The following is a 14025-nucleotide window of genomic DNA, read 5'->3' on the forward strand; positions in this document are numbered from 1 at the left end:
AATCCTGTGGAAGGTGTGCTAAGCTTTTTTAAATTGCCATTCAGTAGAACTAACAAGGCTAACTAAGGTTATCCTAGCTGAGATCTCTTCCTTGTAAGTTCTGTGAGCTGTCTATCCTGAGCCAATAAAAAAACAACCCAAATGACCCTTTGAAGCTCAGAAGAGGGAGCTGACTGCTGCTTTGTCACACAGGTAGAAGTGCACAGGGAGGGACGCAGGGCTCATTCTTTTCCTGGTTGTAAGCTGTGAGCAGAGAACTTATCTGCAGCTGCTTCCAGACAGAAGTAAGAATGGGGGTTTTCTCACTATACCTGGAGCAAGGTGGCTGATGTACTGTCAGAGCTTAGTGCAGAATAACAGTCCTGGTTCCAGGTGTGAGTTAGAGATCTTTATTTGTTAAAGAAGAATCATGATTGCAATACAGGTATTGCCAGAAGGGCCCAGCCAGCAGTATTTCTTGGGCATCCTTGTATTGGCCTGGATTTGTTTCTACAGACTGTCCTGTTCTGTGAAGCAGTTAGGTTTGGACTTCAGAGTAGCCATGACCTTTGTCAGTACCTTTCTGCTTCCTACACATGATTGCTCCTTTGGTTCAGATGCTATGCCAAGGTACAAGTTGATTATCATAAGTGTGTTTCATTCTCAGCTCCAAGATACTAACCTTCTGGAACTTTCTGATTCCTTTTGTTTTACAGAGAAACGGGAAAATGTGATGCATGTACTGCCCCTTCATGGAGGCCACCTGGGATTTTTTGAGGGGTCTGTGCTATTCCCAGAACCTCTTACCTGGATGGATAAGCTTGTGGTGCAGTATGCCAATGCCATCTGCCAGTGGGAGAAGACAAAGTCTCACTGCTCAGACACAGAGCAGGCTGTATCTGGCCAAGAATAATTAACCCAAAGACTCTGGGTCAGTTTAGTATATTTCCCCCTTTGGGAACATCTTGTTCCCTCACCTGCTGCTTCAGGTTTCCATTTTCCTAGATATCCTATGGCTGGAGTTTGATCAAAATGTTTTCTTCCAAAGTGGAGTTAAAGCAGAGGTTGATATCAGGTCAGAGCATCTTTGTATATATAGCCAATTGGGTTTGAAATTTACTGCTTTGCTTGAGGAATTAGGTTGCTGACTGTGACTTGTTACAGGGTTATTGAGCTAAAGACAGCTTGCTTTATTACAGCAGAAGTTTCAAATGTCAAAAGTTCTGTCGCCTGCTGGTCAAAAACTTGATCTGCAGAATTTGTTTGGGTGTAGATGCCAGAGTAACTATGACTCTGTTCTTCTCTGTCCTGGTGGAAAAAGACTGTACCAAGCCACAAGCAGTTAGTAGCTCAGTCTGTAAGCTTTTAAAATGTGATTTGGAAAAACAGATGCTCAACTGCCAGTGGAGGAGTGGAGTTCCAGCCTTTCACCATCTCAAGGGAGCTTTTTTTACTTCCTAGGAATGCACTTACACAAGTCAATCAATTTAAAAATACTTAACTTCCATGCTACAGCTATCTGTAGGTTGGGGTGTCTTTATGCTGGGACTCCAGGCAGAGAAAAGCTGCAGGCTGGTTATAGCAGTTAATGTTTTTATGTGAATATGTTCTGTTACACCAAGAACAGATCAGTCACCTTCTTGCCATCTTTGCCTCTTTTAAATGTAGTCATCTTTTTAGCACTTTTTTTTTCTTTGACCCAGGGCTATTTAAAGCTGGATCTGGCTTCCAAAGTGAAACTAGTGATTAAGAATCTGCAGGATCTTTCTCTGAGAAAAACTTGGTCTTAAGAATATTTAATATAATTATGTACTCTGCTAGGGATTCACTTGTTGAGGAGGAAGGTATCTATTTAGATTTACTCCCGTTATGTCAGCATAAATCATACCAAAATTTTTCCCTGTAGCTTTCAAAGCATCAGTGGTTTTCAGACACATGATTTGCCTTACAGTTGATGGGGAACTGGATGTCTCTAGCCCTGTGCTACTAAAATGGTGTCTTTGTGTGGCTAACAACTTCTAGGTCAATGTAAATGCTGTAGGATCACTGGCTCCAGAAAGACACTGGGCTCTTCCTCTCCTGAATTCCTTTTTCACACCCAGACATCCTCTTCTAGTTTTAAAGTGCAAAGTGTGAAAGCAGTTTGCAGAAAAGATGCCTACTCACTTGTGCTTTTTCCCCTCAAGTGGCTGTTACGGTGCCAAGATTCTAGTCTATCCCCTGGAAAGAAGGTTGTCCCATGACAATCTGGAGACTGAAATTTTGTGATCAAAATCTTATTTTACTGATTTTTTTTTTTCTGTTGATATTGTAGTCTCATTAATCCACCCTTAGGACTTCATTATCACATTATCAATGAAGTTCTTTTCTTGTCACATGTCCCACATCAATCAGCACTTTATTGCTTCAGCCTTGGTCTGTGTTTCAGGCACTTTAGTTGTAGCTTAAGGGCAAAACAAGCTGCAAGATTTCAGTCTGGTAATACAGGGGAACAAGCCTTCTAGACTGCCCTGTCCCTGAACTTCAGTATGTTGGAAAGGTGAGGTTTTTGTTTTAATAGAGCAATAAATAACTTGTAGCAAGGTGCATTATTGTATCAGGAAATTTCTTTCATTTGCCTTAGGCCAGATACCTTGGCCTGTTAGAATGAACTGTGGATATCTGCACATTCTCCTTTTTAGTAAATCCAGGTTTCCTCTTTTTTTCCTCAAAGGAAAGATGTGACTGAGTAAAGCTATGGCAAGACTTTGCCATGCTTGTGGCACTTCCTTAAGAACTATTTTAGGGCATTAGTTAGCCAAGGTATACTTAGGTGATGGATATCTTGTCTCTGTTATCCTCTTATTCATACTGCATCTGTGTATCACTAAAATCTGTCATAAGACATTTCAGATTTTTGCTTAAGTATCTGTTCATGTAATACTCATTGATATGAATTAAATATCTTCTCGCTTCAACAGGAGTGGAGTGTAAACAACACTTGTACACATCAAATAGATACATAGAAGTTTAGGTGTTTAAGGGAATATTTTTTATCTTCAGTGGGTTACAACTTTAGAAGTGTTTCACTTTTCATAATATGCTACAGGTGTAGCTTACACAGGTCATGGCTATCTGCCTTGAAGAAACAACGCTGCCCTTCCCATGCTTCATGTGTCCTTCCTCAATCCAGCTTTACTGTACTGAGATCAGTGTCAACTTCAGCTCTAGAGGAACAGAAAACTTCCTTGGTACCAATGCCATTGTTGAGGTGAATATTGACCCAACATGTGAATATCTAGGAAAGAAAGGTCAGTGTGTGTCTGACCTCCCTTGACAGCAAAATATCTGCCTTCCTCAATTTGAGAGCCTAACCAAAAGCAAGGGTGCTCTGGCCAGCTTCCCAGGCAGCTGAAGCTCTGCCTTCCTTCCCAGGACCCTGGGTGAGAGCTGGCTTGGTGCTGTCTGGGAAGGTTAATGCTAAGGCAAAATAAGTGTTTTGCCTCTGCTTTTTGATAAAGTCTTGCCAGTCCCTCTGAAAGTGGAACTTTGTCCTGGGAAGCTTAACACATGAGGTTGTTGAAGTGTGCACTTTTAGATCATTACAGTATAGTCTGATATTGCAGTTCAAGATTACAGCATGATGAATCTGTCATGTGCCCTGTGTACCTTCAAAGAAAAAGCATTAGCAGAGCTCTTCCCTGGGTAGTCATGTGTAGTATACACTCTTTCCTGTCACTGGATGTAAGTAGCACTTGAACATAAACACAAAGGACTCTCTTAGGCAGGTAGCAAGTTGTAGAACAGTTACTGTTTGATGGTTAGGCTGGTCCAACCATCACCTTTGTCACCGTGTGGAGAGATCTGAAGATTGTAGGTGAGCAGCTGGGACTTGCTCTTACCAAATAGGAGGAACTTTGCAGCTTCCATTGGATCAGATCTGACAGCATTTTTAATGGTCACCTGGCTAGGTTCTAAGTTCAAGGCTTTTTCAGATGGGTCTGGCTGTGTTGGAGTTGCACTGTAAAGATGGACAATTTAACTTCCCTGCAATCTTTTTCCTGAGTCTCTTTCTGCAGTTCCTGTTTATGAAGATATAGGCTACAAAGGCATTACATTAAGCAAATATGTTGGGAACTGTTAGCTTCAGTACTGAATTCAGCCAAGATACCTGTGTGTCATCTGTCCTGGGTCTGTCACAAGTTCCTAGACCCCAGCCCTTTGACACGTGGTGCCTTGCCCCTTTTCTCCTCCTCCCTTGACATCAGCATATCTAGAGACTTAAGTAAGAGCTCTGTCAGAGCTTTTTGGGGCTTTGCATTTTAACAAATGACTTTTCAGACACTAGGTAGTGAGACCCCTCTGCTGATGTATACTGTACATGTGTGCTGACTTAAAGGACCTTTGTGGGCAGCCTGTAACTAGCTACAGTCTATTTCTAGGCTTAAAATAACAATGTATATAAGCAGTGGATCATTTTCAGCTCTCTGCTCCTCCAGCAGTAGGGATTGAGTCATAGAAGAAGGGTTTGTTTTGCTGAATATGTAATTTGTTACTTTAAAATCCCAAAGTTTTTGTGTCTATAAACTCTCCAGCAACATAGTTAGAGGTATTGTCTAAGTGACAAAAAAGAGTGGAGAGTAGCAACTACAGGACTGAATTGCCAAACAGTTTATTCACTGGGATTGCTTCCAAGTTTTTCTAGAAATACTCCCTTCCAAGGCTTATTGAAATTCTTCACACCTATTTCCAGGAGACCAGAAAAACCCTAGCCTTGAGTTGCATGTGTAAGTATTTGTTGTGAAAGGCATCTTGTTTCTGGCTCAAGCCAAAAGCCATTGCCCCTTTGATGGGTCTGTTGGTTGGGTTGGTCCTGAAGCCACAGTGACTCAAAGCAGTGTCTCCTTCATGGGGTTTTGGGTGAAAAGCAAACAGCTCTTCTTGGAGTGAGGACTTCCTGAATTTTTCCAAGGTTAGAATGCCTCAGAGCAACACTGGCCCAAGGAAGGGGTGACTTGTAAGTGAACAAGTTTTATTGCTGGGACTGTCTATTACAGTGGCCTGAACTTTCTCAGCTGTTGGGGCATATGAAGCATAAGTGCTATCAATGAGTTAAAAGCAGTTGCCAGCTTTCCATGTTGAGGGGAAAGAGTTTCTAGGGTTACATTTTGAACATCTTAAGTTCTTGGGTTTGCTGGTTATTCAACGGGCACAACTGTTGGAATCCAGGGCAGCATTTATTAGGCTGGATCTGCTGCTATTGAGCAGCCTTTTCCAAATCTATCTGACATCACTCCAGAAGCTCCAGCCCCACACTTCATGTGGGTAAAGTCCATGTCTTTCCTTCTCACCCAATGGCCTTGCCTAACCCAGGTGGCTTTAATGCCAGTAAGGAGCTCCATCCCACAAGGTGTCTCTACACAAAGCCTCCTTGCTTCTGTCTGAATGACAAGCTCACATTGTCTCTGGTCCTGCAAGAGCTTTGATTAGATACAGAACTTTCTTCTGGAATGTCCACTATAGCTCAACTAGCACATTGACCATTCTTGTAGTTCCTGCCAATTGAGATTTTTTTTTTTTTTTTTTTTGTAATTCTAACAATATCCTCCTGTATTGGTATAACCAAACCCTACTGCTTAGCCCAATTCAGCAGCTTTTGAAAGGAGCATATATTTCTCATTTGCTGCTTGACAGCCTGCCCATAATTCATAGCAACAGATCACTATAGGTTGTTCTTAAGAAAATACAGCCCCTTTGCAAGGAGGGACCCTTTATCTGAAAATCCCAAGATGAAGAGAGCTGTGTGGAGAGCTCGGGAAGAACAGACCTGTGCCCTTCTTGTTTTGTCCATGCAGGTGTGTTAGAACAGGCCAAGTGACTTCTAATGTTCTTGGTGATCAGCTTCTAAAAATATTTTCAAATTAGTAAAATTATGCTCTGGAACCATCTCTAAATGCTGCCCTGAAAAAGCTTGTGTACTGAGACACCCTCCCTGCTGCCACATTCTAAGTCAGATTCTCTGGAGCTGACAGCTGCAGGGGAGGTGATTTGCAACTAGCAATGCAATTTTTCTATATCTGCTGATGTTTACCTTTAAATATACATATGAATATATATGACAGTGTCTGATTTTTTTTCTTTAATTTTTGTTCTTCTGTGTGGTGCAAAATGGAGGTCATTGCAAAACAAAATGTAATTTTGTTATCTTTGATTCCGTGAGATTTCTTTATTTAAAAATAAAGGACTTCTTGAAGTCAGTGCTACATGTAGTGACTGTGTAATGTTCTTGGGTGATGAAGTCCATCTGTCACTCCTGACAGGCCAAGCAGCCATGCTTTTATAGCTACTTCCTCTGCAGTGAGGAAAGGATTTTCTGGTGTGGGAATATTCTGGGCCAACAAGGTGATATTCATTAAAGTGCAACTGGGTATCTGAACATGTTCCTTCAGCCATGAGAGATTTGGTTTGCTGGACAAGGAACAAGAGGAAGCCTCCAGCCCCAGCCTTTAAAGGTTTCCTGCAGTGTGTGGACAGGTTTTTGGCTTTTCTGTCTCTGCACAATCATCATCTGTTATTTTTCTCCTCACACTTGAAGCTGAGTGGATTTTCTAATCTTTCATCTGCCTGCAGAAGAGCGACACAACAACATCTCTGGCCAGGACACTTTGACATCTAAAGGATTAACCACTTGTTTGAGCCCAGGTCATAGAAAAGCCCCACTGAAATCACTGCTTGACTGACACTTCAGAGCTAACTGCTGTGTGAATTTTTTGCCTACAGACCAAGTGAGACTGTTGTGGAGTGTAACTGGGACTGCTGAGCGTCAGGGTGGCTGGGCTGGGCCAGAACCATCACTGCTTTTCCCCTGTAATGAGAACTGTGCTGTGGGGGGACAGGTTTGGGCTCCATCTCTGGTTTATTTGTTGTTGCAATTTAGCTGTTAGAACTATTTCAGAACTCCTCCCTGTCACTCTGGGGAGAGCCTGAGGCAGCATGGTTGTTGGTCCCTGCTCTTGGCTGTTGTCTGTCTGATCATCGAAGCAAACTCCTGGCTGACAATTTGTCTCAGCAGTGGTGAGCAGCCACGGGGACCTCCCAAATGCTGTCTGTCCCAGTTCAAATCCCAAAGGCAGCAGTGTGGTGCTCTCATCTATATGTATGGGGCTTGGGGTTTGGTTTTTTTTTTGGTCTTTTTCTGTTTTTACAAGTGAGCTGCAGTTGCTCTGTCTCCCAAGCAAGCTGTGCTGTTGTGTTTGCACTGGCTGCTTGGTTGTCACACGTGGTTTCCTTGGGACAGCTCCAGATGCTTCCCAGTCCCACGGAGCCAACAATAAGGAGCCAAACAGACCCAAGGTACCTTTTGCTCTCCCTTTGGGTTCTTGCACAAGACTGGGGCTAGAACTTGCTGTGTCTGGATCAGCCCTGATGCTGAGGCTGGAGAAAACAGATTTAACCCCAGTTGCCTCTGCCCAGACAGTCCCCCATCCTCCCTGCAGCTTGAGCCAATATTTGGTTTGAGCCTGAGCCAGTGTCCTGATGAACGCTGCTCTTGTCAGCACTCTCCACCTCTTCTGGCTTTGGGTGGGGGTCTCATCCTCTACTGAGCTGATGAAAGGCACCTGTGTGTAGCTGCAGAGCTGGGAGGGAGGACAGAGCTTGCTGCAGGAACAGCTTGATAAGGTGGTAAGAAACCAGTGCCTTGCTCATCTGGGAGTGCTCACCAAGAGAGAAGACAGTCTGGCAACAGGTATTGGATCAGCTTGGTGTAGGAGATGGCCTGGTTCATAAACCAGAAAGTACCACCTTCCCTGGGGCACAGCTTCTTCTGCTTTCCTCATCCCCACCCTGGTGTCCTGCTGACTCCACCTCAGCAAGGGCTAATTAGCATCAGTTTCCTAGATGCTAGAGAACCGTTCTCTGCTTTTTGTGGTGTTTTTTGGAGGGTATATTCTGCTTGTCTTTCACTGTCCTCAGGCTAGAATCCACCTCCTACTTCTAATAGCTGCTGCAGCCTCTGTTCCTCCTCCCTGCCTGGCTGTGCAGGAATCCGGCAGAGCCAGCTTGCCCTGGGCCCCTCCTTGGGTTCATTTTTGCATCTTTTGGTCTCTTTTCTCTTTCTTGGTTAAGAGCAGGTACCTGGGAATTGGGGGTCCTTGCTCAGGCTGGGGCTCATCCTGGGATGCAGAAATGACGGAGATGGCCGCTTCCTTGACCCCCATTCCAAAGGGCAGTCAGTGATGGAAAGACAGAGAGACTCCCAGCTGCCTTAGGACCAGCAGCCCAGAGAGTGCCTGTGCCCAGATAGCTGCACCCCTGTTGCTTACCACGTGCCACAAGGGACCCTGGAGCTCTGCTGTTTAACACTTTATTTCTCCCTCACTGTAGCCCTCCCTTCCCAGAGCAGATGCTCTCTTTGTCCTCCCACCACAGCTCCAGGGCACACTGCAGGAGAGAGCTGGTGACCTTTCCCAGCTGGCTTCTGAGGGAAGGATGCCCTGCCCAGGAGGGACAGAGCTGCCAGGCATCCCACTGCCAGTTTTGGGAAAGGGAGGGACACAGGTGTGGAGCAAGACATCCAGAGTGCCTCATCACAAGCAGTCATCCAACCAAAGCTACAGTAAGGAGGTGGCTGGGGTTAGAGGGCCACCTCTGATCCTATTGTACAGGGGAGGGGACCCCAGTTTAAAGAGCTGTGTCCTCAGCCTCAACGTGGGGCCCAAAGAGCTTCTCTGCAGTTGCTTTGCCATCATACTTGGGCAGGTTGCCACCAAAGTCTGCCGGCAAGATGTCAGCATCGATCTCCTTGTAGAAGGACTCCAGCTCATCCCCGTGCACAAAGACCTGGAGGAAGATGGAAGTGACCCTCAGCAGAGGACCAGGATGACTCTTCCCAGCTGCTCTGTTTCACCCAGGGATGTGTCTCTGCTTCTGGGTCCCTTTCCTGCACTCACCCTCTCCAGCAGTTTGCTCTTCAGGAAGGGTTTGACCACATTGTAGGTGGTGGTAAAGTACCAAGGCTGGTGGATGAAGTGCACGGCCTTGAAACGTGCAGGGAAGGAGTCCTAGGATTCCAAACCCAGACACAGCTGGTTACAGATGGTGCTCCCCATGCAGAGCTGACCAGACAGCAATGAACACTCTGGCACCCTTGCCCAACCTCCCCTTCCCTCTTTGGTGGCCCCTTTATTGTTCTAACCCAGAGGTTTAGCCATCCCTTTGAGCACCAGGGAAGCTGAAAAGCCTCCTAGATGGCTCATTACTCCTAATCTCTACTGTCCTCCTTCCCTGAGGAGAACCAATTGTCTCTGGCCTCTGGTCTAATGGCAGAAATCCTAGAGTGCCTGTGAGTCTCCATCCATGCCTTAGCATGCTGGAAGGAGTGGCAGTACTGCTTTTGGGCAGGCTTCTGAGAGGGCAGAGAGATGGGGCCAGAAAAATAGGATCTGTTTTGTAGGATTATACCGATTGCTGCCATGGCAAGGAGCTTACAATCCCCAAGCCTGCTTCCCTGCTGCCTCTCTTCCCTGAGCTCTCTGACACTGCTGGGCACAGATTTTCTACCTCACCTGCAGCATGTCCACCATCTTCTTGAGCTCAGAGGGTTTAATCCCTGATGCCTGCTGCATGGTGAACCCCTTGAAGTTCTCAATGATGCAGAACCCATTGATCTGGGTCTCCTCATTTTCCAGCAGCTTCTCCAAGATAACACAATATGCACGAAGGATCTGAGGGAAAGGAGGGACAGCAAGAGCTGGTATTAGATGTTGCCTCCCATAGACCTCAGGAGGTTCCTAGGAAGCATCCCATGGAGCATTAGCCAAGGTCTGCTTGTCACAGCCATCCCCAAGCTTTCAGAGCAGGGAGGGCATTTCAGGGGATGCTCAACAGCCACCACATTTCTCTTTCAAGGTAGTTGCTTCTCAGACCTGGATCAGTGATATGTTGCCACCAAGTTCAGAGTTGAGCAGAAAATGGAGCTGGGAGAATTTGTGAGTTACACGCCGGGGACCTCTTTGCCAAGAAGCCCTTCCCGTGCCTCAGTTTCCTCCTCTGCCTTGCAGGTCCTTCCTTTCTAAAGTAGCTTGGTTTAATGATGTGGTGTCTTCACCCCATGATACTTGGGATGCACACCCTGAATTTGGTCTGCACCTTGCACCCTGTTCTGGGGAAGGAAGGGGAGCACTTTGGGATGGACCATGCTCTCCTAGGCTCCCCAGAAGAAAAAATTCAAAGAATTGCTTCAACCCAGCTGGCTGAAGGCTGTGTGTGGACATACGTGTGTGTGTGTGTGTGTGTGTGTGTGTGTGTAAGGGATGCTGAGCTCAGACCTGCTGAGTAGGACAAACCCAGGAGAGGAAGCACTTTGCTCTGGATGTGACAGCTGAGCTGGGCTGACCTCATCAAAGGTGATCTCCTCATAATCCCAGTTCTCAATGTTGAAGAGCATCACCACCCGGCCATACTTGTCTCTGCTGGACAGGATGCCGGGGTACCCTGCTTCGATGGTGCTGCGCACAGCCTCGGGGGTCAGGTTGTTGAAGAGCTCGGGGTATTGCTGGCGGAAATTCACATAGCCTGGAGAGAGACAGAAATCCAGGACAAGGGAATCCTCGGGAAGGACAGGGAGAGCACTGGGGGTAGGGCAGGCTGGTGATGCTGAGGCGCCCTATCCCATGAGCTGTAGACCCCCTATTTCCAGGTCTGTGCAGGCCTGGTTTCCTCCAGCACACTGGGTGCTACTCGCCCCCAATGGCAGGGGGTTCCCGTGCCCATCTTCTCTTCAACAGCTCAATTGGGAGATAAAGTAATTTTCCCCCTTGTTTCCATTCTCCCCTTCCTCCTCGTTTGGGTGACATCCCCCAGCTCCCCTCCTTTGGCACCCTGTGGGCATGAAATAAGGAATCTCCTCCTGGGAAAATGAGGGGGAACTAAACAGTTTGTCTGGGAGCCAGCATGGATAATTGCAGCTCATTATCCCTCAGGTCAACACAAAGAGTGGAGCCAAAGCCAGGCAGGTCCCAGCTGGCAGCCACCCCCAGGCTGCCCCCTGCTCCTCCTCCATCCCCAGGGCCCACTCTGGGTGCAGGGAGGGGACACCACAAGCCCCACAGCCTGGCCCCAGCCCTTGAGGGATCCCAGGGCACTGAGCACACAAGCATCAAGAGGGGTGCAGGACCAGCTTCTCAAAGGGGTACAGAGGGGGGGGCTGTGGGGCATGTATGGAGTGTGGTGGTCTCAAGGGGGTGCAGCCCTAACCATCCAGGTTTGCTGCACAGACCAACAGCCTGCCACCACCAAACACCTTTTACTTTAATATTTTTCTTTTTGTTTTTCTTCTCTCATTTTGTTGGGCAAACTAGCAGGAATTGTCCTAGCATTGTAGGATGCCCAGTACCACCCTCATTTATTTCTTTCCCCATCACAACTCTTTCGTCTACATCCCAACCCCCCTACCCCTACCTTTTTCTATTTATCCTCTCTCCTCATCCTCTACCCGTGCCAGGCTCTGCTGGCACAGCCCAGACCAAGGGGTCAAGAGGCTTCTGCACAGGTCCAGGGGCTGCTGGTGAATGGGAACCCCAAGTGTGACAGCCAGGGACCCCTCCCCACCTTTCATCAGGTCGTAGGCCCTGTGGACATCAAACTTGCGGGCACGGATGAAGCGGAGGAAGAAGGGGTCATCCTTCCCCTGCATCTTCTCAGCCACCATCTTGCACACCTCCTCACTGCCTGCCCGCTCTTGCACCAGCTCCCGCAGCGCCTTCACCGCCACCTGCCTCTGCTCCTCCGTCTCGTTCAGCTCATCCTTTGCCTAGGTGGGGGGACAACAAGCAGGGAGGGACCCCATCTCAGCAATGTCTCCCCATACACCTCAGAACAGCCTGGAGTTCATTTAGGCACCCAAAAGCTGAAGGGATACAGTGATGGTCCTTGGAGCATCCTGGAGTGGGGAGGGCAGGGTCACCCTTCTGCCCTTCTCCGAGACCTTTTCAGGGTAAGCACATCCTCCCCTCCAGTGCAAGTCCTTGCCAAGGGTCTGCCCTGTCCCTCAAGGAGGAGGTGTGGGTGCCTGTCCCCCGTGGTCACCCTCACCTTCTGCAGGGTGTGCGGGGGGATCTTCTCGCACCTTCCGAAGACGGGGCCGTGGTCCTTGGTGGTGAGGCGCTCCAGCTTGGTGCGCAGGGCCTGCTCCTCCTCCGAGACGATGCGGAAGGTGCCCGTCTGGGGGCAAGGAATAGGTGTGGGGTCTCCCCACCTGGCCCCCCAACTCCCTGACCCGTTGCAGGTCTCCTGGGATAAGGGGCTGTGGGGAAGGGCAGAGCTGCTGGATGTAGGCGCCCCAAGGGGTGCGATGGGATTGGGAAGGGCTGGGTGACACTAGGCTCCCTGAGAGAAGATGGGGGGCTGAGAGGGGATTGGGGTGCTCCCCATCCCAGTGGTGTGGGGATGAGATGCTCAGAGGCCAGGGGACAAGGTGGTGTGGGGTTAATACTCACAACCGCAGACATGTTGTCCTCTGTCTTCCGTCAGCCACAGGACACTTGGAGAGGGAACAAGGAATCAGCAGCAGTGGGAATCCTGACAGCTCTTGCAGCCCCCCCTTTGTGGCCCATCCCCTGCCCCCTGAGGCAGGGACACCTCAACTATCCTCAGCTCCTCCACACCCTGCCTGTGTCCCTGCTTGCCTGCCTGAGGACTTTAAGGAACAGCAGGGATGTTCGCAAAAGCAGCCTAAAAACATGGATATTTGACCATCTGACACCTTCATTCCTTTTCTCCAGGTCTGCCTTTCAGATGAGGTCCACGGGCATCCCCAACCCCATGAGCTCACCCAGTGCTATTTCCTCTCAGACCATCCCCATCCAGGCAGAGGCAATGCCCAGATTTGGCCAGGTGGGCAGCAGCCAGCTTGTGCTCTTACTGCCCTTTATTTCAACTGCTTCACTATCCACAAGGTGTTTCCCAAACCTTGGATCCCTGCTTCTCCAGCCCAGTCCCTGTTGCTGGCTACAGTGCTGGACCACAAGCCTCTCAGCATCTTTCTCTCCTCTCAGCATCATCTAGGTGAAACACCTTATTCCCATGCATGAGGAGTAGGAAGCCTGCCTTCATCCACCCTCCAGTACCTCACACTACCCCTGCCAGGCAGTAGCACCATCTCCTAGCTCAGGCTGGCCAAGAGATGCTTGGGTCCAGTTCAGCCACTTCTCAGGAGTATCCTTTTCCTCACCAGCACCCAGGGAAGTAGTGGGCATCTTCTTTTTCCAGGCACGAAAAGCAATCCCAGACTCAGAGGTGCTCAGTTAAGGGAGGGCTGGATGGCAGTCCCCAGTGCAGTTATTTCAAGTGGAAAAAGTCCCAGATACTCACCAGGGAGAGGAAAAGCTGAACTGTCCACAGAGGGTGAGTGCACGGGGCTGAGATGGACACACAGATGGCAAGGCTGGAGTGGAGCAGTAGGAAAGCCAGGCAAAAGCTTTGTAGAGTCACCGGGTTGGGATTAGACCGTCACAAGGCATTAACTCAGTGCAGCTTTGTAATTAAATAAGCACAACATAGGCAAGAAACCCCATTAAAACATTACAAAAGGCAGCTGAGGAGAGGGAAGGAGGGAACCAGGGCTCTACTGGCCAGCTGAAGCGTGCATGGAAGGGTGGGCTGGGATGCCGGACCCGATTAACAAAGTATAAAAGCTTCTTGTTGTGTAACTCGCTCATTAGCAGGGAGGAGGGAGCAGGGAGCAGGGAGCAGGGGCAGGCGGGCAGCCTGCCATCCCAGCCTGCTCCCCAGGGAGAATGGGACAGGTCTATTCCCTTGTTTCCACCCCAAAAAGCCTGGCAAGGTCACATTGTGAATGTGGCCACATGGGCAGGGTCCAGCTGCAGGAATATGTCCACAGCAAAGGATGGTCCTGAGGTTGGTCTTGCCTGGGACTCTCCAACTCCTCCCCCGTGAGGTCACCCAAAGCAGTGTCCAGGCAGGTGCACTTCCAGCTTTTCAAATAAAAAGCAATGGGCAGATATTTTTTGTTTTATGATGCCCCCAAGTGATGAGACTGATGGTGGC

The 14025-nt window shown here is 48.5% G+C and overlaps 2 protein-coding genes across 4 annotated transcripts in view; one reads left to right on the forward strand and one right to left on the reverse strand.

Annotated features, from left to right (window-relative positions):
* Window positions 1-6221, forward strand: part of ABHD2 (abhydrolase domain containing 2, acylglycerol lipase) — a 37217-nt gene extending 30996 nt beyond the window's left edge. For all 3 annotated transcript variants that reach the window (XM_071754328.1, XM_071754331.1, XM_071754329.1), the window contains exon 11: window positions 696-6221. In XM_071754328.1, the coding sequence (XP_071610429.1) occupies window positions 696-892 (197 nt within the window). In that variant the 3' untranslated portion in view covers window positions 893-6221. The remainder of the gene's footprint in view (window positions 1-695) is intronic.
* A 2318-nt stretch (window positions 6222-8539) lies between these two features.
* Window positions 8540-13420, reverse strand: RLBP1 (retinaldehyde binding protein 1). The gene is made up of 8 exons (XM_071754332.1): window positions 13330-13420; window positions 12456-12499; window positions 12052-12180; window positions 11569-11770; window positions 10355-10533; window positions 9525-9683; window positions 8910-9020; window positions 8540-8799 (listed from the first exon to the last, which is right to left on the reverse strand). The coding sequence occupies exons 2-8, from the start codon at window positions 12465-12467 to the stop codon at window positions 8641-8643; spliced, it is 951 nt and encodes a 316-aa protein (XP_071610433.1). The 5' UTR covers window positions 12468-12499; window positions 13330-13420; the 3' UTR covers window positions 8540-8640.
* Window positions 13421-14025: the final 605 nt, after the last annotated feature.

The sequence above is a fragment of the Heliangelus exortis genome, chromosome 11 (assembly GCF_036169615.1).
Source record: "Heliangelus exortis chromosome 11, bHelExo1.hap1, whole genome shotgun sequence".
In the NCBI taxonomy this organism is placed as follows: Eukaryota; Metazoa; Chordata; class Aves; order Apodiformes; family Trochilidae; genus Heliangelus; species Heliangelus exortis.